Here is a 26,057-nt window from a genome sequence, read left to right as displayed (position 1 = left end):
ATGATGTGTGAGTCGGTACCTCCAGCCACCCTGGGACTGAGTCAGTTTTTGCCTCTGACTGAGGCGGAGCTGGCGGCCCCTAAGATGGGTGCTGCACGCCTTTGGAAGGTCAGCTTTTGTCTGCTTTTGTCTGCACTTAAGATCGTGAGACCAAGCCACAGACACCCCCATCTGTTTTGCACCCCACTGAATGTGTTTGGGTTTAATTGTTCTGTGAATGAATAATTTGGTTGAAAAGAGAGTTGGTCATTGGTGGACTGAGGGAATGCACTAAGCTTGCGATCACTGAGGATTAAGCCTTTCATTTCATTTCTCTCTTCGTACATCTTCATCACAATGAGAGAGAAATTTTGTGAGAAATTTTGTTGAGAAATTCCCTCAACTTAGGGATGCGCAGGTATCTAAATTTTCAATTTCTAGGGCTTAGATGCCTGAAGAAAAGTAGAGAGACCAGAGGGACCTGCGTGACTAACAAGAGGCATCGTGATGCCAGAGTGAGGTTCAGTTGCGGCTTCATGGTTTAAGCCTGTGTTCTAACCACATGTACCTCTCTTGAAAGTGTGGAGGCCCCTGTGTCCATTGTCACATTCAGCAGAGGGCACTTGGTGCTGTAAGGGAAGGAGTAGAAGGACTTGATGAAATGGTTAAGGGGAGAATGTCAGTGGTTCTTGGTTAAAGTAGGTCTGAGACAAAAGTAAAGATGCTCAGTGACAAGACTGTCTAATCCCAGGAGAACCTTCTGGAAACCAGTGTGTCCCCAGGACTGCTGAGGAGGATGCTACAGTCAGAGAGAAAAAAGGGCCACGGAGACATTGACAAAGGCCGAGTCTGGGTTGCATCTGTATATCCTCTGACTTGAAAGTCACTACGTTTTGTTAGGGATGATTTTTTTTTTTTAATTCTGTTTTCCAATTGTGAAGCAGTGTAGTCCACATTTCTTGTATGAAGTGTGGAGGCTACCAGGCAGCATCAAAGAGGAAACACTGACCCTCCCAGCTCTCAGAGAACTCGCTGTCCTTCATGCCTGAGTGATCTGTCTCCCTGACACTCTCTCAGAGTGCCACCATGCCCAGGGCCTTCCCACCACCTTCTGTCCTGTGTGCTCATTAAGGAGGTGAAAGGAGATTTATGGTCATTTAAAGAGCTTTTAAAGAAGTAGCCGGAAGCCCGTATCTTCCAGTTTTCATTATCAGAAGGTTCTCGAGCAGAGTGTAGTTAAGCACACATCTGTGCGCATGCTGGCCTGTCTCTGCCGCTTTGTGCTTTTGTCTGTGCTGTGACCTGGCCTCCTGCACTGTCACTTCCTGAGCCTGCCATGTCTCTTGCTTACAGCAGTGACCCTTCGAGAAGACAGCGCCCAGAGGCTGGAGCAGAGACCATGCCACATGTCCACCTGCCTGTCTGATTACTCGCTGGCCAGCGACAGCGGCGTGTTTGAACCTCCCAACAAAAGGTTAGAATCTGACCTTCTCCCCTCCCTGGGCTGACTTCCCAAAAGACAGCCCTGCCCATACGTGTCTGGCTTGACACTGTGTGTGTCTGTGGGGTGCAGCTCTTCTACTTTCTCTCCACCCAGGAGGGGACTCTTAGCATTCCCAGGGAACCCCTCTACTCCCGGGTGGTGTCTGGGGACTGGCCTGGCTCCCTGTTTCTAGGACAACTGCTCTCTCTCCAGCCCTGGGCGGGGGGCAGTGAAAGGCACAAGCTCCATAGAGCTGGAAAAGGAGAATCAGTGTGCGAGAGACACCTGTTTTTTTCTAGAAAGGATGTTTACTTGAAATGAATGTCCATGTCTCTCCATCCCTCCCACTTTCCTCAGCTCAAGGAATCACTTTGCAAGGGCAGAATGATTCTGGGCTTTATTTTGTTTGAGACCTTTGATGTCATTTATTTTGCCTTGGGTATCTGTACGCATCTCATTTATTGTGTAGCATTTTAAAGGACATGGTTTTGAACTTTGTCCTAAACATCACATGTGGTCTTCAGAGGTATGCCGTTATTTTCTCAAAAATACCACTTGGTCGGCAGGCACCCTGGGCGATGGTGTCATAGATCCTGGGGACCTGCCGTGCCCTTTCATTCACTTCAGAGCATTTATTTCAGTCCCCACTTAATAAAGCCCCTCTCACTAAGAAGCACTCCTAGCAGGAGTTTCTGCTGAGCCCACAGTAACCACATCCCCTTGGAGTAATGGGTCCTTTTCTGATTGTGTTCAGGAGTGAGGATGCTGACGAGCCTGTTCGTGGAGATGCTTGCAGTAACGAGGGGCCCCAGATCCATGTTGGATTTCTGTGAGTATAGAAGACTCTTTACCTGTGGATTGTGAAGATGATGGGTAGATTGGGGCCTGCCCACCAACTCAGAGCTCCGCCCACAGGCCTGGAGGGATGAAGGGACCTGTGTAAGCAGTTCCATTGCTGTCCCCCAACACCAAGTCACAGCTGGGGACTGTCACCCTGTGGAGCCCGGGGAGCTGGGTGCTTTGCAGTGCAAAGCGTTTGAGATTCTAGTTACAGTTTCTTTCTTTTCTTAAAAAAAAATTTTATTTATTTATTTGACTACAACAGGTCTTCATTGTGTATGCAGGTTCTTTAGTTGTGGCATGCAACTTCTTGGTTGCAGCATGTGGAATCTAGTTCCCTGACCAGGGATCGAACTCCAACCTCCTGCATTGAGAGCATGGAGTCTTAGCCACTGGACCACCAGGAAAGTCCCCTAGTTACAGTTTCTATTGAGGCGATAACTAGCAGTTCTCAGAGGAGCAAGGCAGGATATTCACATCCCAGCAGCTTTCTTTTGCTTACTCATGTCATCCTAGCTGAGTTGGCACTCATGACCTTGGAGCTGGGTCGTTCTTGGTTGGGGGCCATCCTGTGCACTCTGGAGTGTTCAGCAGCAGCAAGATCCAGTATCCGCCCCCCCCCCCAATCTCCACTTGCTGTGACAATAAGAAATGTTCCCAGACTTCACACCAGTCTCCTGGGAGTTGGGTGAGGGCCACTGTGGTAGTTGCACCAGAAGGATTTGTCCACCTCAGGGAGTTTGCAGTCTGTGAACTCGTGTTTTATTTTCCAGGCTTGACAGGGCCAATGAGTGTCTCCTTGTAAACGTGCTCCAACTGAAGAACTTTGCTGGGCTGATGGTAAAGGAAGACTGCAAAATGTAAGCTTCCCCAGGCCCTCCTCCACACCACACCGCCGGCTAACCTGTGCTGCTTGGCCGTTTGGGCAGGGGAAAAGACTATTTTAGAACCTGAATTCAGAATAAAACGCCAGGGCATGTCTGTCTGAAATATAAAAGATTATAAGTTTTAAGAAGAGGCTGGTTTATTATTGGAAGCAGGTAGCATTCATGGAGCCAGTCTGGTTATGTGTGTGGCCATGATGAGAAATGTTTTTGTGCCCTTCGTCGGTAGCCTTTGAGCTTAAGATGTCTCTCCTGGTCACAAGGCTTGGTGGTGACACGGCCACACTCGTCTCTTGAGACCAGATGAGGTGCCTGAACTGGGAGAAGGGAATTTGAGTTGTCCCCAGCGGGAGGATGGGTGCCTGAAGGGTGGGAGGGGGAGTCCCACTTAGCCAGGTGGGTGAGCCCCCCCTGTGATGGGCGTTCAGGCCAGACGACACCCTCCCCTCCCATGAGTCATCTTCACAGACTGGCCTCGCAAAGCCCTTGGAAGCAGCCTGGTTTTGGGGTGGCTGAGGATTTGCGGCATCCACTGGTTCTTGAGCGTCTCCTGGGTGCTGGCTTCCATGCCGGGGGTGAACAGGGCAGGGAGCACAGCCTGGTGTGGCAGGCAGAGCTTGGAGAGGGAGCCAAGGGGCCGTGGAGAGATCCTGCCAGATTTTTTCCCACAAAGATGGTGAAAGCAGAATATTCATTTGAGTCCCTCTCAAGTCCTAACCACTGACCTGGAAGTCTTCCCTTTGAGTGGGTTTTCTCCCCCGATCTCTAGGGGCATGCAAGTTCTTTGACCTTATTCTTAGTTGACCAAAAGAATCTTCTCCAAAAGAGTAAAATTCTGCGTATGGGCAGTGAAACAAGGTGGCATATCTGCACGCTTCTGTGGTCCACGCGTGTCCCTTGCAGCTGTGTCAGTAAATGCTGCCTCCATCTGCTTTTTTCCTCCCTCTCTCGGTTGCAGACACATCCGTGTCTATCTGCCCCCGCTTGACTCCAGCACGCCAAACACTTACTGCTCGAAGGCTCTGGAATTGCAGGCCCCCCTGGTATTTAATGAAGTGTTCCGAATCCCTGTGCATTCAAGCATGGTGACGTTGAAGTCTCTTCAGTTATACGTGTGCTCCGTGAACCCGCAACTGCAGGAGGAACTGCTGGTATGGCCTCTCCCTGCCCCCGCCCCCTCCCTCCTCGCCTGCCTAAGTCCCCAATGGGACGCTGATGAATTGTGCTGCTGTCAAAGGAACTCTGTCGCAGGGAGGAGACAAAGGGGTGATAAAACCCCTTATCTTGTCAAGTGTTTTGTACTTGTATATTATCTCAACGAATACTTGTAAAACATCTGCGTAACCACTTCTGCAGTATCCCCATCTTCAGTCACAGGAACTAATAAATAGGTCTGATAAACTTGGCAGACAGAACTATAGGATGGTCAGTTACATTTGAATTTCAAATGAACTATGGATCCCTTTTAGTATAAATATGTCCCATGAAATATTTGAGACAGAATTGATTTTTTTTTTAATCTGCTGTTTATTTGAAATGACAGTTCACCCAGATGCACGCTGTTTTATCTGGTATCCTTAGAACTGGGTGAGTCAACTATCCATCTTTACCTAGGCAGCCAGGGTGGGGCTTGGAAACCAGGCTGCTTTCTTCCCAAGGTTGGAATTTTCCCCCTTAGTCCCACTCCATCAGTGTCAGAATTAGAGAAGAATTCCACCAACCTTTTTTCAAAAATTCCTGTGAGAATCACCAGCTCTTCTAAATGACCCACCACTTCATGTTGTCCGTTTTCAGCCCTACTTCCCCTCCTAGCACTTTCTGATCAAGCTGAACCTGCAAGCAAGGAGCTGCCCCCATTAGATCTTTTGTGATGACTTTCATTTCACTGCAGCCTTTTTAGGCTTCCCCGGTGGCGCTAGTGGTAAAGAATCTGCCTGCTAATGCAGGAGACTTAAAGAAACATGACTTCGATACCTGGGTCAGAAAGATCCCCTGGAGAAGGAAATGACAACCCACTCCAGTATTCTTGCCTGAAAATTCCCATGGGCAGAGGAACCTGGAGGGCTACAGTCCATAGGGTCACAAAGGGTCGGACACAACTGAAGTGACGTAGCATGCATGCATGCAGCCTTTGAATAGCAGTGAAAGATTGTGTGGCCTTTGTGGTTAACATTAAAGGGTGACTTTATTTGATGCTCGTTGGTTGTTAAGATGTGGTCATTCAGGACCTGTTGTGCTTTTTTTTTCCTTAAACACCTTGCAGGGCATTGCTCAGATTAACCTGACCGATTACGATTCGAGCGAGATGCAGCTGCGATGGTACTCAGTCCAGGTGTTCACTGGCCCAGAGCCGCCCCGGCGGGAGGAGGAGCGGCCAGGAGACTGTGCCACCCAGGACCTGACACTGGCTGCTTGCAGGAAGACAGTAGGTGGCCCGGCTTTGAGACAGGCTCTTCCTGGGGACACTGTTTCTAAGAAACAGCTTTGTAAACATGGACTTCCCTGGTGGCTCAGACAGCAAAGAATCTGCCAGCAATGCAGGAGACCTGAGTTCAATCCCTGCGTCAGGAAGCTCCCCTAGAGGAGAGCATGCCAGCCCACTCCAGTATTCTTGCCTGGAGAATCCCACAGACACAGGAGCCTGGTGGGCTCTCCAGTCCATGAAGTCACAAAGAGTTGTACATGACTGAGGGACTAGCACTTTAATAACAGAGTTTGTGGTGATAGGAATAGAAGTGGTTTTAGAACACAGTGGCTGTGAAGAAGTAGGGTTTCAAGAGAAGTAATTAAAATGGACTATAGTGATGCTTGGGCTTCCCCGATGGTTTGGCGGTAAAGCATTCATCTGCAATGCAAGAAACGTGGATTCAATCTCTGGGTTGGGAAGATCCCCTGGAGAAGGAAATGGCAACCCACTCTAGTACTCTTGCCTGGAGAATCCCATGGACAGAGAAGCCTGATGGGCTATAGTCCATGGGGTCACAAAGAGTTGGACACAACTCAAGTGACTTAGCATATACACGTTTGTTTCAGAGAAGACCCTGCTGACTCACCCACTGAGCAGCTCTGCACATAGTGATGCATGTGGCTGTTCAGGATAATGTTTTTTTTAATGCAGTGTGTTCTTGATCATAAGTGATGTGTTGGTTGCTTTAAAATTTGAATCTTCAGAGCTCCCTAAAAAGGCCAAGTTAACTGACTTTGTGTCAACCAGGGCTGAACTGCTTCCTACTGGAGGGCAGCCAGGGATGGCCACTGGACAGCTGCCAGCCGGCCAGGGCAGGAGGGTGCTCCCCCAGGCTTTCCTTTTTGCCACCACACACTGCTGGCCTCAGATGCTTCTCAGTGTCATCCCTTTGGTCCTGCAGGATGCAGTGACGGTGCTGCTGGCGAGAACCACAGCGCAGCTGCAGGCAGTAGAGAGAGAGCTGGCCGAGGAGCGTGTGAAGCTGGAGTACACGGAAGAGGAGATCCTGGAGATGGAGCGCAAGGAGGAGCAGGCCGAGGCCGTGTCTGAGAGGTGAGTGTGGCCGGCAGCCCCTGAGAAAGACGCAGCTCACCTTCCTGGAGTGAAGCAGTTACAGTGTTAGTTTCTGTAGAACGTGCTGGGCGACTCTTGGATACCTTTGCGCAGAAGTCGGAATTCTCATGAGGGGGTCGTATGGTTGTCTTCATGAAGGCCATACTTTGACTCCAGCTGTAGGCACAGGCTTTTCACCTTTCCTCCTATTCCTAAATTTTCTTAAAGTTGGGGGACTGTTGAGGGCTCCCTCTGCCAAGATTGGATATGATAGATCTTTAAAATTCTGGTTTGTTTTTTCTTTATTAACTGCTTTATTGGTATACAATCTCCCTACCAGGGTTTCCCTGGTGGCTCAGTCAGTAAAGAATCTGCCAGCAATGCAAGGGACCCAGGTTCATTCCCTAGGTCAGGAAGATTCCCTGGAGAAGAGAATGGCTACCCATTCCAGTATTCTTGCTTGAAGAATCCTCATGGACAGAGGAGCCTGGTGGGCTGTAGTCCATAGGGTCTCAAAGAGTCAGACATGACTATGTGACTTTGACTTTCACATTTCAATCTCCCTACCATACAGTCACCCCTTTAAGTACACACAGTTTGGTGGATTTTAATATAGGCACACAATTATGCCCCCAAAGCCACAGGCAAGTTTAGAGCATTTTCATCCTGCCAAAAGGAAACCCCATCCCCATTAACAGTCCTCTCAGCCCCTGGCCACTGCCCATCTCCATGCCGTCTCCAAGGATTTGCTTGTTCTGGGCATTTCATGTAAATAGAATCATGCGATGCCCCTTTATGTCTTACCCAGAGCTGCCTGTGGGCAAATGCTTGACTAGGGCAGATGTGTCTGCAGTAGAGGAATCACTCAGAGGAGTGGCACCATCAGTGTATTGCTTTCTGGCAAATCCTTTCCAGGGGCACTTTCTTATTGCTTTACTTCCACATTTTTCCATAAAGAGCATCATGTTTCCAAAGCTTGCTACTTTTTCCTAATAGCTTTCTCAGGGTTTATTTTCAAAAGGAGTTTATTTTTGGGAGGGAAAGTGCATGGCAGAGGGGTGGGCTCAGGGATGGGCAGGAAGATGAGAGGACTCAGAGAGGTGGTCCCAGGGTCCTGGCATCTTCAGCAACTGCAATTGGGCGAGACAGATAGACAGACCCTCTAGATGAAAGGCCTCATAGCACTCACTCTTCCCTAGAGAACCTAAATGCCTTTCACTTTATGAGAAAAGTGCCCGTCTTCAGTCATCAGAAGCAAATATTGAGCGTCTCTGCTACAGTGCTCTAAGTACAGCAGTGAACTCAGTCCTTGATGAACATTTTGGGGGCTTTTGCCATGTCCACCTGCAGGAGTTGGCAGGCAGACTCGGTAGACAGTGGCTGTAGCAGCTGTGCCCAGACCAGCCCCCCGCACCCAGAGCCCTGCTGTGTTGGTGTTGACTCTATCCATGGACACACGTTTGCTGGCCAGGCAGATCCTTACAGCCCCGAGAAACTTCAGCCCCCAGCTCTTAAGGTAAGTAGAAAAGGTCAAGGGGTATGATGGACCCCCTAATATTTTGCCTGACAGTACCAGGCACTGCCCTGGAGTGGGGAGTGTGTACCCCACATGAGGGAAGCCAAGCAAATGCCCTTGCATCTGTAAACAAGTACGATGGAAACATTTGTCTTCTTTAAACTAAAAAGGTTGGATTTTTACTCATTCATGAGCCGTCTGATGATGATCCATTCCCATCTTCAGGGTCACATGTGGCTTGGGATATTTCATGGGTCCCTAAGGTTTTGGACACTTGTAGTTATTTTCCATTTGTGACATTAAGAACAGTGCCTCAGGAGGAGATGCTCTGGGCATGGCTACCAGTCATTGCCAGCATCCAGCTTTCTCAGACCTTTACAAGCATTGGTGCAAGTCAGGGGAGTGGCTTGCTTAGTGTCTCTTCCTCCCACAACTTTTCATTGTGAAGCATTTTGAATCTATAGAGAAGTTGCTAGAATAGTACAATAGATACTTGTAACCCCTTCACCTGGATTCCTCAGTCACTAGTTCTTCAACCACATTTGCGTTCTCTGTCAGCCTGTGCTCCTGATAGCTGCTAGGCATTGCAGATGCAGCAGCAAAGAAACAAATGGCAAGTCCTGCCCTGTGGGCAACAGACAGGGTAAATCAGTACAACTCAGCAGCAATGGAGGTAGTCAAAAGGGCTACTGAAGAATGAAACGATAGGGAAGCAGGGCTTGCATTTTTAGAAAGATTTCTCATTTTAGAAAGGGGTACATTTAGAAGTGTAAATTGGTATCTACAAAGATCAGGACTCTAAAATGGTGCAGCCACTATAGAAAACAGTGTAGAGGTTCCTCAGAAAATTAAAGATAGAATTATCATCTGATCCAGCAATTCCACTTCTAGATATACATCCTAAAGAATTCAAAGAAAGTCTCCAAGAGATACACGTACATCCACATTCATAGCAGTATTATTCACAGTAGCCAGGAGGTGGAAGCAACCTACATGTCCATCCGCAGATGAATGGATAAGGAAAATGTGACATATGTGTACAATGGAATATTACCTTTAAAAAGGAAGGTAGTCATGTCACATGCTACCACATGAATGCAACTCGAAGACATTGTGCTGAGTGAAATGAGCCAGTCACAAAAGAATGAGTACTGTATGATTGCACTTATATGAGATTCCTAAATTTAGTAATTAAATTCACAGAGACAGGAAGTAGAATGGTGGTTACCATGGGCTAGAGATGGGGAAATAGTTGTTTAATGGTGGCAGAGTTCAGTCTGGGAAGATGGAGGTCTCTTTCACAACAGTATAAATACATTTAATACTACTGAGCTGTGCACTAAAAAATGTAAATTTTATGCTTTTTACAAACCGTGAGAAGAATAGAGCTGGAGGTACCATGTTCTCTGATTTCAAACTATACTACAAAGCTATAGAAAGCAAAACAGTATGGTACTGGCACAAAAAAATACACATAGATGAATGGAACAGATTAGAAAGCCCAGAAATAAACCCACGCTTATATGGTTAACTAATCTATGAGGAAGGAAGCAAGAAAATACACTGGAGAAAAGACAGCCTCTTCAGTAAATGGTGTTGGGGAAAATGGACTACTTTCTCATTCCATTTTTAAATGGATTAAAGACTTAAATGTAAGGTCTGAAACTATACAATTCCTAGAGGAAAACATAGGTAGTATGCTGTTGGACTTTAATCTTAGCAATGCATTATATTTTAGGATTTCTCTCCTCAGGCAAAATAAATAAAAAAACAATAAACAAATGAGACTTTATCAAACTAAAAACTTTTGCCAAGTGAAGGAGCCTATCAGGAAAACAGACAGCCTACTGAATGGGAGAAGATAGTTGCAAACATTATAGCTGACAAGGGGTTAATATCCAAAATACACAAAGAACTCAAGACAACATCAAAAAAACAACCAACCCGATTAAAAACTGGGCAGAGGACTTGAATTGACATTTTTCCAGGGAAGACGTTCAGATGGCCAACAGACATATGAAAAGATGCCCAACATCACTAATCATTAGGAAAATGTAAATCAGAACCACAATGAGATATCACCATGTACCTGTCAGAAGGACTGTCATCTAAAAGACAGCAGATAAACGTTGGAGAGGATGTAGAAAAAAGGGAACCATTGTGCATTGTTGGTGGGAATGTAAAGTTGATGCGAACACTGTGGAAAACAGTATGGAGATTCTTCAAAAAATTAAAAATAGAACTACCATACACCTAGCCATTTTACTTCTGGATATTTTGCTGAAGAAAACAAAAATGCTAATAGAAAAGATACATGGACTCATATGTTTATTGCAGGATGATTTATAATAACCAAGATACAGAAACAACCTAAATGTCCATCAATAAATGGGTAAAGAAAATGTGGTGTGTGTGTGAAATTAAATACTAGCCATAAAGAAGAAGGGAATCTTGTCATTTGCAGTAGCACAGATGGACCTAGAGATTATCATGCTAAATGGAGCAGTCAGACAGACAAAGACATATACTGCATGATTTCACTTGTTCAGTCACTAAGTCGTGTCCAACTCTTTGCAACCCCATGGACTGCAGCACACCAGGCTTCCCTGTCCATCACCAACTCCCGGAGCTTGCTCAAACTCATGTCCATCACGTCAGTGATGCCATCCAGCCATCTCATCCTCTGTCATCCCCTTCTCCTCCTGCCTTCAGTCTTTCCCAGCATCAAGTTCTTTTCCAGTGAATCACCTCTTCACATCAGGTAGCCAAAGTATTGGAGCTTCAGCTTCAGCATCATTCCTTCCAATGAATATTCAGGGTTGATTTTCTTTAGAACTGACTGGTTGCATCTCCTTGGAGTCCAAGGGACTCTCAAGAGTCTTCGCCAGCACTATAGTTTGAAGGCATCAGTTCTTCAGGACTCAGCCTTCTTTATGGTCCAGCTCTCACTTGTGTACATGACTGCTGGAAAACCATAGCTTTGACTATATGGACCTTTGTCGGCAAAGTGATGTCTCTGCTTTTCAATACATTGTCTAGGTTTGTTGTAGCTTTTCTTCCAAGGAGCAAGTGTCTTTTAATTTCATGTCTGCAGTCACCATCTGCAGTGATTCTGGAGCCCAAGAATATAAAATATGTCACTGCTTCCACTTTTTCTCCTTCTATGGGCCACTTATATGTGGCATCTAAAAAAACCGAACAAATGAACAACCATAACAAAACAGCAACAGATTCATAGATACAGAGAATAAACTGGTGGTTGCCAGGGTGGAGGATGAGGGGGAGGTGCAGGGATGAGGGAAATAAGGGAGATTATAAAATAAGGAAATCATATGGTCAGTAATACTGTATCAGCTGTAACTTGGCAGATGGTAACTAGACTTATCATGGCGATCATTTTGTAATGTGTAAAAATACGGAATCACTATCTTGAGCACCTGAAGCTAATACAACAATGTAAGCCAGTTATACTTGAGTAAAAATGAATGAATGAATGGCATCATACAATATATGGCATCTTGTGACTGGCTTCCTTCACTCAGCCTGATGTTTTCAAGGCCCAGCACACTGTCATCGCCTGTCAGCACTTCCCTCCTTCTCATCCCTTGTGTGAGTACAGGGCATTTTGTTTATCTGCTCATCCATTGATGGAGGTTTAGACTCCTTCCACCTTTCAGCTGTTTGACTAAGGCTGCTGTGAATCCGTTTGTGTGCAAGTATTTGAACACCTGTTTTCAGGTCTTTAGGGTATACACCTAGGAGTGGAATCACAGAGTCCTACTTCAATTTTATCAGGATGTCTCTGGCACTGGGTTGAGAAGTATTTGAAAGGAAGAGGGAGGTGTGGAATCAGGGAGCCAGGTGAGAAGCCTCCTGCACTGAGCAGGCAGAACATGATGGTGACCCAGATGGAGAGTCAATGACAAGAGGTCACAACATGCTTAATCTTGAACACAGAGCCAACAGGACTTGATCTTGGACCAGATACAGGGTGTATGAAAGAGAGCTGAGAATGACATGAAAACTTTTTTGTTTGAACAAACTAGTTAGGTTGAGATGCTTGGCCGAGGGAATATCAGAAAATCTGGACGTATTAAGTGTCAAATGCCACCTAGAAGTCCATGTGGAGGACGGAAGAGTGGGTCACATGGAGTTGATTGCTTATGTCCTAGCAAGAGTCATGGTAATAAATTGTGTCTAGGTTGATAAGGAGACCAACACAGAAGATCTTTTCCCCGAAGAGGTAGCGAGTCTTCGGAAGGAGAGGCCCAGCCGCAGGGCCCGCGGCTCACCCTTCGTTCGGAGCAGCACCATTGTCCGTTCTCAGACTTTCTCGCCTGGAGCACGAAGCCAGTACGTTTGCAGAGTAAGTTGGGATTTGTTGCCACTTGTCTAGAAGTTTTCTTTATGTCCCCTTTATTATTTTTTACTTATTTATGCTAAAAGACATCTATGTTCTCACAAATGATACCACTAAAGGCACACCATGCATGGGTGGGTAGGAAATTGATGTTGGTCTCATCTCCTCACTTTGCCCCAAGCAAATCTAACTCTGTGTGGAAAATAAGGCCATGAAGGCAAGGACTTTGCTTTCATGCAGATATACATTGATCCCAAAACAAGAACCTGCAGCCAAATAAAATACAGGCTGTCTTGGCTCCCATGAAGCCGGCATTATTTATTTTTCTTTTTAAAAGCGGGCCTTTTCCCTTGGTGAGCAGAGTGGGCGTTAGTGGTGTGCACTTGTCCTCCTGCCAGGAACGGGGCTCTTTCCTGGAACGCCGTTCTTTCCAGCTCTTGCCAAAGCTAGAAACACAGCAGACAAGAACGATTGATAAAAAAGTGAAAAATGCTGAGGACAGCGCAGGCTTTCATGAGCGTCCCACTGTATCAAGTGGCAGTTGGCACTGATAAGATGGAAATTGTGTTGCTGGATCAGCCTGGAAACCTGACCTGGTTTGGCTGATGGACGCAAAGAAGGAATGGGGATGAGGGTTGGTCCGCTTATTCGCTCTGCCTTTGTTTTGCTTGAAACTCTTGTGTAGGTTTTCTTTTAAGTGATACCCAGAGTCATGGTAAAAACTCTAAAAGCCTTAAGGGTGAGTACCTGCAGGAGAAACAGAGTAGTCCAATTCAGAGTACACAGAGGATGCATGTGAATTCTTAAGGAAGTGTTTCTGAACCTTCGTCTTTTCGATGCAGCTTTATCGTAGTGACAGTGACAGTTCCACACTGCCTCGGAAGTCCCCCTTTGTGCGAAACACTCTGGAAAGACGGACCCTTCGCTATAAGCAGGTATGTGCCCACGTAGACTAATGTGTAGTCTATATGTACCCTGGGAGCTATTTCTACAAGCCTGACAAGGTAATATTTTAACTATATTATTTAAAAGGTAATATATTTATTTCCTTCTTTACTTAGATGTAATTTCTTAAAACTATATAAAGCCAACATGTTACCAATATTTATGTTTCCCAAGATAATGTCATAATCAAAGATAATACATGATCTTTACATTTTAAAATATAGTAAATTAATAAACAATCAGCCATCCTATATCAGATTTTTTTTTTCTTTTTTAAAAAGCAAGTATATACAGTTAAGAAAATTTGAGGCTTCCAACGTGGAGCATTCTTCTACATAAGACTGTTTCTTTCATGTCCTTTATATAACCAAGTTTTTTTCTCTACATCACACCAGTGTACAAAGTTTTGCTACTTTTAGTTTGTAAGTTAGTGGTTCCCTTACTTTCCTGGGGAAGGATTCTTTTAAAGAAAAATAAATTCCCAGATCTCCTTGTGGTGGTTTTGTTTAGAGTAGCTGCTGGCTGAGAATGATAAGAAAATACATAATTCAGCTACAAACATATTTGTCAACAGCAATGCTGTTGGCATTTTGGCCTAGATCATTCTTTGTCATGGGGGCGTCCTGTGCACTGTGGGAAGCTGAGCTCCATCTCTGGCCTTGCCAGTAGCATGTGCCACCCCACCCCCACCCCCCCAGTTGTGACAAACAAGAATATCCCCAGATGTTGCCAAGTGTCCCCTGAGTGGCTAAGTCAGTCCTGGTTAAGAACTCTGTTATGAATTCAGCAGTGCTTTTATATAAATTTGTATTTATCAAGTCATTTATATTTGCATTTAACTTCTGCATATGTGCAAAATAGTGTTATGAGTATGTAAAACACATACGGTGATTCAGTCCTCTGAAGAACGTTGATATGCTCATGGATTTGTGATTTTGTTGCACTAACTGCCTTCCCCAGGGTTGTTTGCCATGCAGTGGGAAGTACTGCTTTCAACTCCATGTATAAAATTCTTTTCTCAGAACTTAAAAACAGCAGACTTGCTTATTCAGGCTCATACAGGGAAGAACATTTTTTGTTGTTTGGCCACATCACGTGGCTTGCAGTCTTAGGTTCTCCAGCAGGAATTGAACCTGGGGTGAGGGGTGCCCTAACCACTGGACCATCTGGGAATTCCCTGGGAAGGAACTTTTTTTGACATTGTGTGTGTGTTTAAACAGAAAGCCCTCGCATGGTTTATTTCATGCTTTTTTTCTCCCTTACACAGTAGATCTTTAAGATTTTGCCATGTTGGTATAGGTTTCATCTTTTTCAATGGCTGCGTTCTCTGCTGCCCTCATAATGTATTTGATCACTTTTCTCTTGTTAAGTGAAAGTGTTAGTCGCTTAGTGGTCATCACCTCTTTGCAACCTCATGGACTGTAGCCCGCCAGGGTCTTCTCCATGGAATTTCCCAGGCAAGAATACTGGAGTGGGTAGCCATTCCCTTCTCCAGGGGATATTCCCGACCAAGGGATCAAACCAGAGTCTCCCCTTTTGCAGGCAGATTCTTTACCATCTGAGCCACCAGGAAAGCCCTTTCTCTTGTTAGCTATTTAGAATTTTTTCCTCTCATAAACCTTTCTGCACAACATTGCCTGTGCCTTTCAAATGCAAGTCAAAATCAAATGTCAGAACCAAAGAAAGCTCATGTCAAGTTAGCTTTCGCTTATATTGTCAAACGGAGAAGACAATGGCACCCCACTCCAGTACTCTTGCCTGGAAAATCCCGTGGATGGTGGAACCTGGTGGGCTGCAGTCCATGGGGTCGCACAGAGTTGGACACGACTGAGCGACTTCACTTTCACTTTTCACTTTCATGCATTGGAGAAGGAAATGGCAACCCACTCGTGTTCTTGCTTGGAGAATACCAAGGAGGAGGGAGCCTGGTAGGCTGCCGTCTATGGGGTCGCACAGAGTCGGACACGACTGAAGTGACTTAGCAGTATATTGTCAAATAGCATTTGAGAAAGATGACTCCCGCCTGCCCCATGTGAGAGGGTATATTTCTGTGCACTTGGGCCAAAACCTAAGATGGTCCTTCCAGCGGACAGTTGGCTGTCACTGGCTTGTTCTTGGACATGGGTTTGAACCCCGGTCACCCACATGGATGGATGGTGTGTTGAGAAATACCCCTCCAGCGGCCCCTTCCCTGGAATAGGGGACGGGAGATGGGGACAGGCCAGGGGAAGAAGCTGCTGGCAGGGCGCGGGGGGTGGGGGGTGGGGGTGAGGTGGGGTGCTCACTGCCCTGGACTGCAGCCCTGCAGGTCCTCCCTGGCGGCGCTGGCAGCGCGCACATCCCTAGACCTGGAGCTGGACCTCCAGGCGTCGCGGACGCGGCAGCGGCAGCTGAACGAGGAGCTGTGCGCCCTGCGCGAGTTGCGCCAGCGCCTGGAGGATGCCCAGCTCCGCGGCCACACCGACCCACCGGCCTGGCTGCTGCGAGACGAGCGCTTCCGGAGCCTGCTGCGGGAGGCCGAGCGGCAGGTGAGCGGGCGCCCTCGGCGGGGCAAAGGGGGCGGGCCGGTGGGCGGGCCTTTCTCCCCCTCCCGGTGCCCCTCCCGCACCGGAGCTGGTGGGGCTTCCGGCGTTCTTCTCGTTGACCCCGCGTTGCTGGTTGCTGTTCCAGACGAGACAAACCAAACTTGACTTCCATCAAGAACAGGCAGCCGAGAAGATGCTGAAGAAGGCCTCTAAGGGGGTGTGCCAGCTCCGTGGGCAGAACCTCAAAGAGCCCATCCAAGTGCAGACGTTCAGGTGAGGAGAAGCCCGGGCCTCACTTTCCCGCAGGCTTTTTACTGTCAGCCCTTTGTCGTTTTAAAAAGTCAAGTTAAGTATTGAAAAAGACCCGCAGGAGGTCGAGAACAAAGCAGAAATCTTCACTGCTGTTAGCATTGTGCTGTTCTCTTCTGATCTTTTTTACCCCAAGCACTGTTTTTTTCAGCTACTTGTAATCATACTGTGCATTGGAGTTTGCATTTAGCTCTTTTTTAAGGTAAAATATCCCCTATTGCTGCATCATCTGTTACCTTTTTCGGTAGTAATCTCTCATCTAATAGATATAATTTACTTCTAACCAATTTATCCTCTGCTTCTTTCCAGATGTTTGCTTTTGTAAACAACACAGTGATTCACATTTAGATACATATACATATCACCTTTGCCTTTTTAGTTTTTGATTGAATCATAATAGACATTTAGGGAAGCCTGTATATCCTACATATGAAATGTATCAGTGAATTGTCATAAACACTACACAGCAATAATCAAATGTTACTAGCATTTCCAGATTTCCCACACCAGAATAACCACTATCTTGAATTTGAATAGCATAGACTAGCGTTCCCTGTTTTTATTTTTTTAATGTGAGAAAAATTACCTAGTTATATGCATTTTCTTTTGTGTTTGGCTTTTTACAAAACCGAGGTGAAATTCACATAACATAAAATTAACCGCTTTAAAGTGGACAGTTCCATGCCATTTAGTAGTCACAATCTGTCCAGTTTGAAAGCATTTCCATCACCCTGGAAGGAAACCCCTGACCCATTAAGCAGTCATTCCCCATCCCAGCCTCCCATCAGCTCCTGGCTGCCACCATTTTCCTTTCTACCTCTGTGGGTTTGCCTGTTCTGGACCTTTCATGTAAGAGTAGTCGATTATGATTTAGAACTTGTATAGTTTTTCATTTATTCATAAAGAAAAAATATACTGAGCATCTCCATATACCAGGCACCATTCTAGTTACTGAAGAAAAACCCTTGCCCTCATGGGGCTTTGTAACCTCTATTAAAATTGGGAGGGGGGGTGCAAAAAGATTTAGAGAATCTATATACAAACAGATGTGCTCCTGGGAATTGAAATTCAATGCATTCTCTCAGTAAGAAAAGCTCTCATTGATAGAAGATGCTCTTGCCAGATTTTGTTGGATTTCCATCAACCCCTAACCTGTTATTCTTTCCAATCCCAGGGAGAAGATAGCATTTTTTACAAGACCAAGGATTAACGTACCTCCTCTGCCTGCCGATGATGTTTGATGTAGTGCTTTGTACACATGAAGTATTTATCTGCCTGTTTTATTTTAATGAAGTTCTTAGGCTAGCTAAATTTGTCTTTAAAATATTTGTGCAAAGCTATTAATATACACATTTTGTAAAAAAAAAACAAAACACATATATCTATACATACATATTTTATAATAGTGACGGCAACAGGGCTTGGTTTTTCCTTGTTGTGAAATTGACATCTCTGAAGACAGGTTATTTTATAAGAGATCAATTATCATGTTAAGAGTGTACAGTTTTTAACGCTGTTTTATTTGACTTAAAGGCTGGAAGACAGAAACGAAGTGAGTTCAGGCAAATTCACTGTATTGTAATTTATTTATAGTACTTTTTTTTCCTTGAAGGAAAATACTGACTTTAAGATGTATTTTAAGACTGAAATTTTGTTCTTCAGTATTTGTCATGCGGTAGAATGGAACTTTGGGGCCGGTTTTGTGTCTGACACCCGAAATGCAAACACTATGTGCTGAATTCTCCTCCTCCATGCATTTATCATGTATATCATACACTTTGGCACCCTTTGTGTTCCCTTAAGATGCCACCGCAGGGGCTCAGTCAGGTGCCACCGCAGGGGCTCAATCAGAAGTCAGTGCCTGGTGCCCTGCGGGCACCTAGTGTCCCTGTGGCCCCAGGTCTGAAGGCGGTTCTAGAGCCCCTGGCGGCAGCCACACAGCCCGCCCTCCCCCGGCCTCTGCCTTTCTAGTCCGCCCTATCCAGTTGAGACCGAGACCCAACAAAGAGGGCAGTGGTGGAGCTTCTCCTCTGCTTGCAGGAAAGTGAAAAGAGAAGGAAGGTGCATTTTCAGCGAGTCAGTGGATCCGCTGATGGATGGAGCCGTCACAGCACGGACACAAGAACCTTCCAAGGCGCTTTTTTGAGGAGGCAGGCTTCTGTGGGAGCCATATCTAGCCAGCAAGTGGCTCACAGGAGAGCATTTGCTTTCAATCAGATGGCCTCCGCCCCATACTGGAGTCGTCCTGATATTTCTTAAGAAATCTTAGAATTAGCTGACGAGGAAAAAAATTCTTTACGTAATACAACTATACCATCCTCATAAAATGCCAAATGGTATAGTTTGTCTACTACGTATTTATTATCTATGGAATGCACTCTCCTTCATGAGGCCTCGGAGAAGTAAACGAGGTGAATCACACAAAATGTAAGAGAAAACGCCCTCGTCCCCACACCACCGTCTTTCTGCCCTTCCCTTGAAAGTGTCCCCCCTCCCCCCTTAATCAGCAGCATCTCTCTTCTCATTAGTCTGTAACCACTCCCTTGTATAATCTGCCTTCATTTTCACATTTATTAAAAATGAATTTTGTAAATGCATTTCATTGACCTATCACGGACAGTGAAGTTGTCAGTGGTGGTAAAGCTGAAAACTTTGTGCTTTTTCACACTTGCCACTTATTGCTATGAATCTCTGCCTCTAGTCTCGATTTTTTTTTCTTTTTTTTCTTTCCTCATTTCCCTGTATACATACCCACAACAGAGGTAGAGACACATAAAACATCAGTGCCTGCCAAAAATGCCAGGAGACAGCGTTAGTGAATGGTCAGGATGGTGGCAGGCCCTCCCTGTCCCCAGCTGTTGAGACTGACGAATTGGCTGGTGCTGGACTCTGGGGTGTGTGGAAAGCAAATCATGTACATTTCAGGTGCATGGCTCCCCAGAAGTGGGGCAGTCCCAGCCGCCTTGCCTAGGCGCTCTGTAGCCACATTGCCACTTGAAGTGCTCAGTGGGTTGAAGGGTTGAAGCAGCTTTTACTTTCAAGCTCTACAAAGCGGCAACGTAGGGAAACCCACTGTGCCTGTACAAAAAGCCTGCAAGGATTTGCAGATAAATGTCACTGTCCAGTCAAGACTGATGATTTTTGTTTGGCGTGCTTCCCCACCCCAGAGTTTAATGAAAACAAAAAGAAATCCCTGCTTTGCCTCAGTAGAAACAGATATAGTCTGTGCTTTGACATCAGTTCCAGGAGCGCTGCTTGCACCTTTCTGTGTGTCCCTCCCTCTCTCCTGAGTCTGTCTGCTTTTGCACCTGAATGGGACCATCCTAAGAAAGCAAAGAAAAGCCAGGCAGATGAAGGAGGGGAGGTGATGGGTTTCCTGCTGCTTGGCAGTCTGTGGACAGAAGGGGCAGGTGGACAGCGATAGAGGCCAGCTGAGGAGGCAGGAGGACACGATGTCCCCTAATTGGCTTCTCTTTCCTGACTTGATTTTGCAGCTTCTGACTAGTTAAAACTACCACCCCCTGGAAAATATCCCACATGTCTAAAAAGTGAAGTCCTATCGTCTTAAGGGGTATTTTCTTATGTTTAAGTTTGTCCATAACTGTGCCTTGTGGTAAGAAACCTCTGCCTTGTTTTATCAGCAGTTTAGTCCAGAAACAATCCAAAGTCTGCCACCAGGGTCCTTTAGGAACACTACAGCAAATAAAAGGGAATTTGGTCTTCCATTCATCTGGTAACTTAACTGTCACCACCGAAATATGTAACCTTCTGTTGTGGGAATAAGTTATAATCAGTATTCATCTCTATTTTTGTCTCTGTTCTAATTGTGTCATTTGTATCTTTTGAAAGTATTTCTTCTATAAAATTAAACTAACCTGCCTTAAAAACAGAATGGAAATTGTGTGATTTTTTAAAAATGTAATTATAGACTTAAATATATAAAAATGTATGTGAGAGATGAGATGGTTGGATGGCATCACTGATTCAATGAACATGAACTTAGGTGAACTCCAGAAGATGGTGATGGACAGGGAGGCCTGGCTGCAGTCCATGGGTCGCAGAGTCAGACGTGACTTTGTGACTGAAAACAGCTTTTTCAACATAAAAATAGAGGTATGAAAATAGAATAATACAGTGAACACACATAAAGCCCTCTCCCCCACCCCTTCAACATAAATCATTCTTGGCCCATCTTGTTTGGTCTACACTGAACTTTCCGCTGTCCTTGGTTCCATCTTCTGAAGCAAATCCCATCTACCTTCTTGGTTCAGCTGGAAACATTTCAGTATGTATGGCTAAGAGAGAAAGGCGTGGACAGTAGCCTTATCACATCATAACGTTTAATAACTCCTCAATGGCATTTGTCATCTATGGTTCACCTTTTCACTTGTCTCAAGGTCATTCATTTTTTAATTGAGCAGAATCCAAATATCTGTTTTGGGGATTTTTTTAAAAAGCCCATGTGCTTTTTTTGGTGTGTGTAGGGGGGTGAACTTTCTCTGGATAGAATTCACATACCATACAATTCACCTGTTTAAAGCATGTAATATGTAATTCATCAGTTTTTAGTATATTAAGAGTTAAGTTTATTCATAGCACAAATGCTACAATCAATTGTAGAACTTTTTCCTCACCCTAGAAAGAAACCTTGTGCCCATTAACTGTCATCCCTATTTCTCCTCCCCCACCCCCTGACAACCACTGATCTTTCTCTGTGGATTTGCCTATTTTGGATATTTCCTAGTAATGGAATCACTTGGTATGTGGCCTTTGTGTAGGCTTTGTTTTCTCAGCATCATGTTTTCCAGAGTCATCTACGTTGTAGCCTGTGTTAAGGACTTCACTCCTTTTTATTGCTGAGTAATATTCCTTTGTGTAGATAGACCACATTGTGTTTATCTGTTCAGCAGTGGATGGAGATTTGGATTTCCACTTTTTGCCTAATAGGGATAATGCTGCTATGAACGTTTGTATACAAGTGTTTTTTTTTTTAATTTATTTTTAATTGGAGGATAATTGCTTTACAATATTGTGTTAGTTTCTGCCATACATCAACATGAATCAGCCATAGGCATAATGTTTGTCCCTCCCTCCTGAACCTCCTTCCCACTTCCCACCCCATGTTACAATTTTTTGTGTGGACATAGGCCTTTATTTCTCTTGGGTCTATACCTTAAAGTGGAATAGCTAGATCATATGATAACTCTTTGTTTAATCATTTGAAGAACTGCCAAACTTTGCCAAAGCAGCTGCCCATTTTATATTCCCTACCAGGGATAGGAATATACAAAGGCTTCATTTTCTCCACTTTCTGGCCAACACTTGTCATTTTTATCCTAGCCATCTTAATAGGTGTACAGTGATATCTCACTGGAACTGTGTCTGTTTTTAATTCACAGAACCTATCCCCCCAACACATACACACACCTTTGTTGAAGAAACAAAGTTTTGTGTTCTCTAATCTCCCACAGTCTGGACTTGGCTCATTGTATCTCGTTGTAAGTATAATTTTAACATGTTCTTCTGAATTTTATTTCCTAAAATTAAATCCAGAGAAGAGCTATTGTTGAATCTAAAAGCTTGATCAGAGTCCAGTTTCTTTTTTTTTCCCTTTCTTTTTGGGGGGATGGGATGAGGGGCAAGACATACCTTCATCTATCAAGTGAATTATTTTTCTTTTTATAGGGTTTGCAACTATTATAATCAATACCTTAGTTCAGTTCAATTCAGTCACTCAGTCGTGTCTGACTCTGCGACCCCATGGACTGCAGCACACCAGGCCTCCTGTTCATCACCAACTCCCGGAGTTTACTCAAACTCATATCCGTTGAATCGGTGATGCCATCCAACCATCTCATCTTCTAGGTGATGAGACCCAGACCCATGTTTTACCCATCTCATCTTCTGTCATCCCCTTCTCTTCCTGCCCTCAATCTTTCCCAGCATCAGGGTCTTTTCAAATGAGTCAGTTCTTCACATCAGGTGGCCAAAGTATTGGAGTTTCAGCTTCAACATCAGTCCTTCCAGTGAATATTCAGGACTGATTTCCTTTAGGATGGACTGGTTGGATCTCCTTGCAGTCCAAGGAAGTCAATAGATAGATCCATCAATTCACTAAAGGTTGCAAAATGATGATCTTCTCTCAATTTTTAAGACATTATTATTTACTTTGAAACACTTAGGTTACAGTCCATGGGGTCGCAAGAGTTGGACACGACCTAACGACTAAACCACCACCGCAACTTTTATAACGAGAAATTTACCTATTTGGTTATTCTGTGGTACAGTTTGGAAAAAGCAAGATAACTGCTTGATGTTTTTCTTTATTGACCAGTTTTAAAAATGATTCCCAGCACTGTTACAGTGGTGACCTTTTTTTGTGGGGGGGGGGGTTGGAAATTTTTTTAGTATGATTTTTGTTGTTATTCAGTTGCTCAGTCGTGTCTGACTTTGTGACCCCATGCACTGCAGCACGCCAGGCTTCCCTGTCCTTCACTATCTCCTGGATATTTTTAATAATAATTATTACTAACATAAATTTAAACATGTTTGATATGCTTTAATCCATTGGAGTTGTTATCCTTACTGATGCTCAAATTCTCCCCTCTGTGGCTGAGGCAGCCTCTACTGGTTGACTCCTGGGTCCTTTTTATGTGTCCCCAGGAGTCTGAGATGGCTTCATTGTTACTGAAATGGAACAGGACACTTCAAAGCCTTCTCAGGGACAGACACTGTCCAGGCCCCATGTCATCTACCCACCTCATTTGTAGAAAAGCATTAGCATGCTAGACCTTCCCTGAATTCCAAAAAGAAAAATTTAATAAGAAAAAAATACAGGAACAAAAGAAAATGTTCAAGCAACATTAGTAATAGTTTAGCCCTAAAACAAAGCCAAGAGTCTTCGGTTCCTCCTCAAGGGCTATACATATTACCCTGGGCCGTATCCTTCAGTTGTTGGGCAGACATGAGGTGGAAGGAGTTAACTGCATGCTGATCACCAGCATGTATGTAGACCCCAGACAGATTGGAACCAGAAGGTTGGTGATTGAGATTCCTGAAACATCATCTTGTTAGCTCACCATCAGCCAATCAGAGAATTGTGCATGAGCTGATTACACACCCTGCCACCCTCTCCCTCACACCGTCTTTGAAAATCCTTTCCTGAAAGCTATTGGGGAGTTTGGGTCTTTTGAGCTGAGCTGCCCATTCTTATTTGGCCTTACAGTAAATGCTGTGCTTTACTTCACAGCAACCTGGTAGCAGTAGATTTGCTTTGCTTTGCAATGGGCAAGCAGACCATTTGGTTTTGGTAACACCACCCTGCGTGACTAGATGTTTCTGACCTAGACACAGTCATTTCTCCAAGGAGACTTGGTTTCTTGGTGCCGAGATGTTGAATGGCCTGTTGTCTAACACTCAGAAATAAATTGTCCGAGGAAACACACCTGCTGACAGAGCAAGAGACTTTATTGGGAAGGGGCGCCTGGGCAGAGAGCAACAGAGTAAGGGAACCCAGGAGAACTGCCTCTGCCACGTGACAAACTCTCAGGTTTTATGGTAATGGGATTAGCTTCTGGGTTGTCTCTGACCAGTCTGATGCAGGGTCCTTCCTGGTGCACATGCATGCATTGTTCAGCTAAGATGGACGCCAGCAAGGAGGATTCTGGAAGGTGCTAGGACTTCTGGGCTGGCGTCTCCTCTCTCCTTTGGAGTTTTCCTCAAATTCTGGTTGGTGGTAGGTTGTTAGTTCCTTGCTCCTTATCAGGACCCTCTGTTGCGATAACTCATGCAAGTGGTTACTATCATGCCTGGCCAGGGTGGGCGGTATCAGTCAGTGTTTCCTGAACAGGGTTACTCATTGCTGCGGTCATTGTTTTTATGGTTTTAAGTAGATAGACAATATTGTCTTGTCATGCGTCTCATTTTTTGCTTTGACAAAAGTAATCACACATGCCCTCTCATTTAAAAAAAAAAAACATTTCATTAATTAGTTTGGCTGTGTCAGGTCTTCATTGTGTCATAAGGGATTTTTGTTGCAGAGTGCCAGCTCTCTAGTTGTGAAGAGAGGGCTTAGCTGTCAGGAGGCATGTATGATATTAGTTACTGACTAGGGATTGAACCCACGTCCCCTGCATTGCAAGGCGGATTCTTAACCAATGGACCGCCAGGGAAGTCCCTCACTCCTATTATTTTGGATCAAGATTTGCAGGCCCCTGGTTAGATCCAAAGGCAGAGGTTACACATTTTATGGTGTTTGGAAACATCTTGCCTGGGACCTGCGGCCAGAGGCATGCAGCCTTCTGGAATCTGTGCTTTTCTGTCTTTCTCACCAACAGACACTCTCACCAGATTGCCTTCCCTGCTCTGTAATTACAGGCAGAATTCCCTGAACAATAATCACAAATTGTTTTATTGCAATGAAATTAGTTTAAAAGAAATGCTTTACAGCACTATCCAATAGAACAATCTGTGATAATGGAGTTATTTTATATCTGCACTAAAATATGGTTGCCACTAGCTGTGTGTGGCAATCAGGCACCTGACATATAGCTAGTGTGACTGAGGAACTGAATTTTTTATTTTATTAATTTAATTAAATGTAAGTAGCAGCTTGTGGTGGTGGTTGTTCAGTCGCTCAGTTGCATCCAGCTCTTTGCAACCCCATAGACTGCATCAAGCCAGGCTCCTCAATCTTCCACTATCCCGGGAAATAAACTCTTTCCTCACACCTAGACAAGGGGCAGCTTTTCTTACCCAAGACCTGGCTTTTGGAGAAAAGCTGTTCCTTGTCCAGGTGCTTCGGATTGGAAATATGATTTTTGTAAAATTGCGCTGCTTCAATATAGTAGCCACTAACCACATGTTGGAGAAGACTCTTGAGAGTCCCTTGGACTACAAGGAGATCCAACCAGTCAAATTCATGTTGACTGAGTCAGTGATGCCATCCAACCATCTCATCTTCTGCCACCCTCTTCTCCTTTTGCCTTCAATCTTTTCTAGCATCAGGATCTTTTCCAATGGGTCCGTTCTTCACATCAGGTGGCCACAGTACTGGAGCTTCAGCTTCAGCATCAGTCCTTCCGATGAATATTCAGCAATTTCCTTTAGGACTGACTGGTTGGATCTCCTTATAGTCCAAGGGACTCTCAAGAGTCTTCTCCAGCATGTGGTTAGTTGCTACTATATTGAAGCAGTGCAGTTTTACAAAAATCATATTTCCAATCCGAAGCACCTGGACAAGAAACGGCTTTTCTCAAAAGCCAGTTCTTGGGTAAGAAAAACTGCCATTTGTCTAGGTGTGAGAAAAGAGTTTACTTCCGGAACTTCCCTGTTGGTCCAGTGCTTAAGACTGCATTTCCAATGCAGGGGACACTATTTCAGTCCCTGGTCAGGGGACTAAGATCCACATAAAAGAATGTACTTCAATTGCCTGGATACCATGGAGATATATAATGCCACTGTCCAACTACAGGCTCAGTAGTTTGAAGCTGGCTGTGGTGGGAGAATTTATACCCTTGCCATCTGCAACTGCTACAAATCAAGCGTTCCAACCCCTCCCATCCCCTCCCTTAGAGAGTTGGGTTATTGAACTTTGACCAGCATTCCTCTGTGTTTATGCTAATTTGAGGAGCCAAGCCTACTGAATTGACTTGGAACAATCTGAGTCTACTGGCACCCAAAGAGACAAAGGAAAGG

General features: G+C 44.9%; 1 protein-coding gene across 2 annotated transcripts in view; it reads left to right on the top strand.

Annotated features, from left to right (window-relative positions):
* Positions 1 to 20,236, top strand: part of WWC3 (WWC family member 3) — a 107,916-nt gene extending 87,680 nt beyond the window's left edge. For both annotated transcript variants that reach the window (XM_052662928.1, XM_052662929.1), the window contains exons 12-23: positions 1,333 to 1,453; positions 2,217 to 2,291; positions 3,076 to 3,162; positions 4,145 to 4,337; positions 5,450 to 5,611; positions 6,555 to 6,706; positions 8,057 to 8,222; positions 12,424 to 12,588; positions 13,425 to 13,517; positions 15,828 to 16,055; positions 16,198 to 16,325; positions 17,536 to 20,236. In XM_052662928.1, the coding sequence (XP_052518888.1) occupies positions 1,333 to 1,453; positions 2,217 to 2,291; positions 3,076 to 3,162; positions 4,145 to 4,337; positions 5,450 to 5,611; positions 6,555 to 6,706; positions 8,057 to 8,222; positions 12,424 to 12,588; positions 13,425 to 13,517; positions 15,828 to 16,055; positions 16,198 to 16,325; positions 17,536 to 17,602 (1,637 nt within the window). In that variant the 3' untranslated portion in view covers positions 17,603 to 20,236. The remainder of the gene's footprint in view (positions 1 to 1,332; positions 1,454 to 2,216; positions 2,292 to 3,075; positions 3,163 to 4,144; positions 4,338 to 5,449; positions 5,612 to 6,554; positions 6,707 to 8,056; positions 8,223 to 12,423; positions 12,589 to 13,424; positions 13,518 to 15,827; positions 16,056 to 16,197; positions 16,326 to 17,535) is intronic.
* Positions 20,237 to 26,057: the final 5,821 nt, after the last annotated feature.

Source organism: Budorcas taxicolor, chromosome X (assembly GCF_023091745.1).
Source record: "Budorcas taxicolor isolate Tak-1 chromosome X, Takin1.1, whole genome shotgun sequence".
NCBI lineage: Eukaryota > Metazoa > Chordata > Mammalia > Artiodactyla > Bovidae > Budorcas > Budorcas taxicolor.
This window is presented reverse-complemented; position numbering and strand designations above follow the sequence as displayed.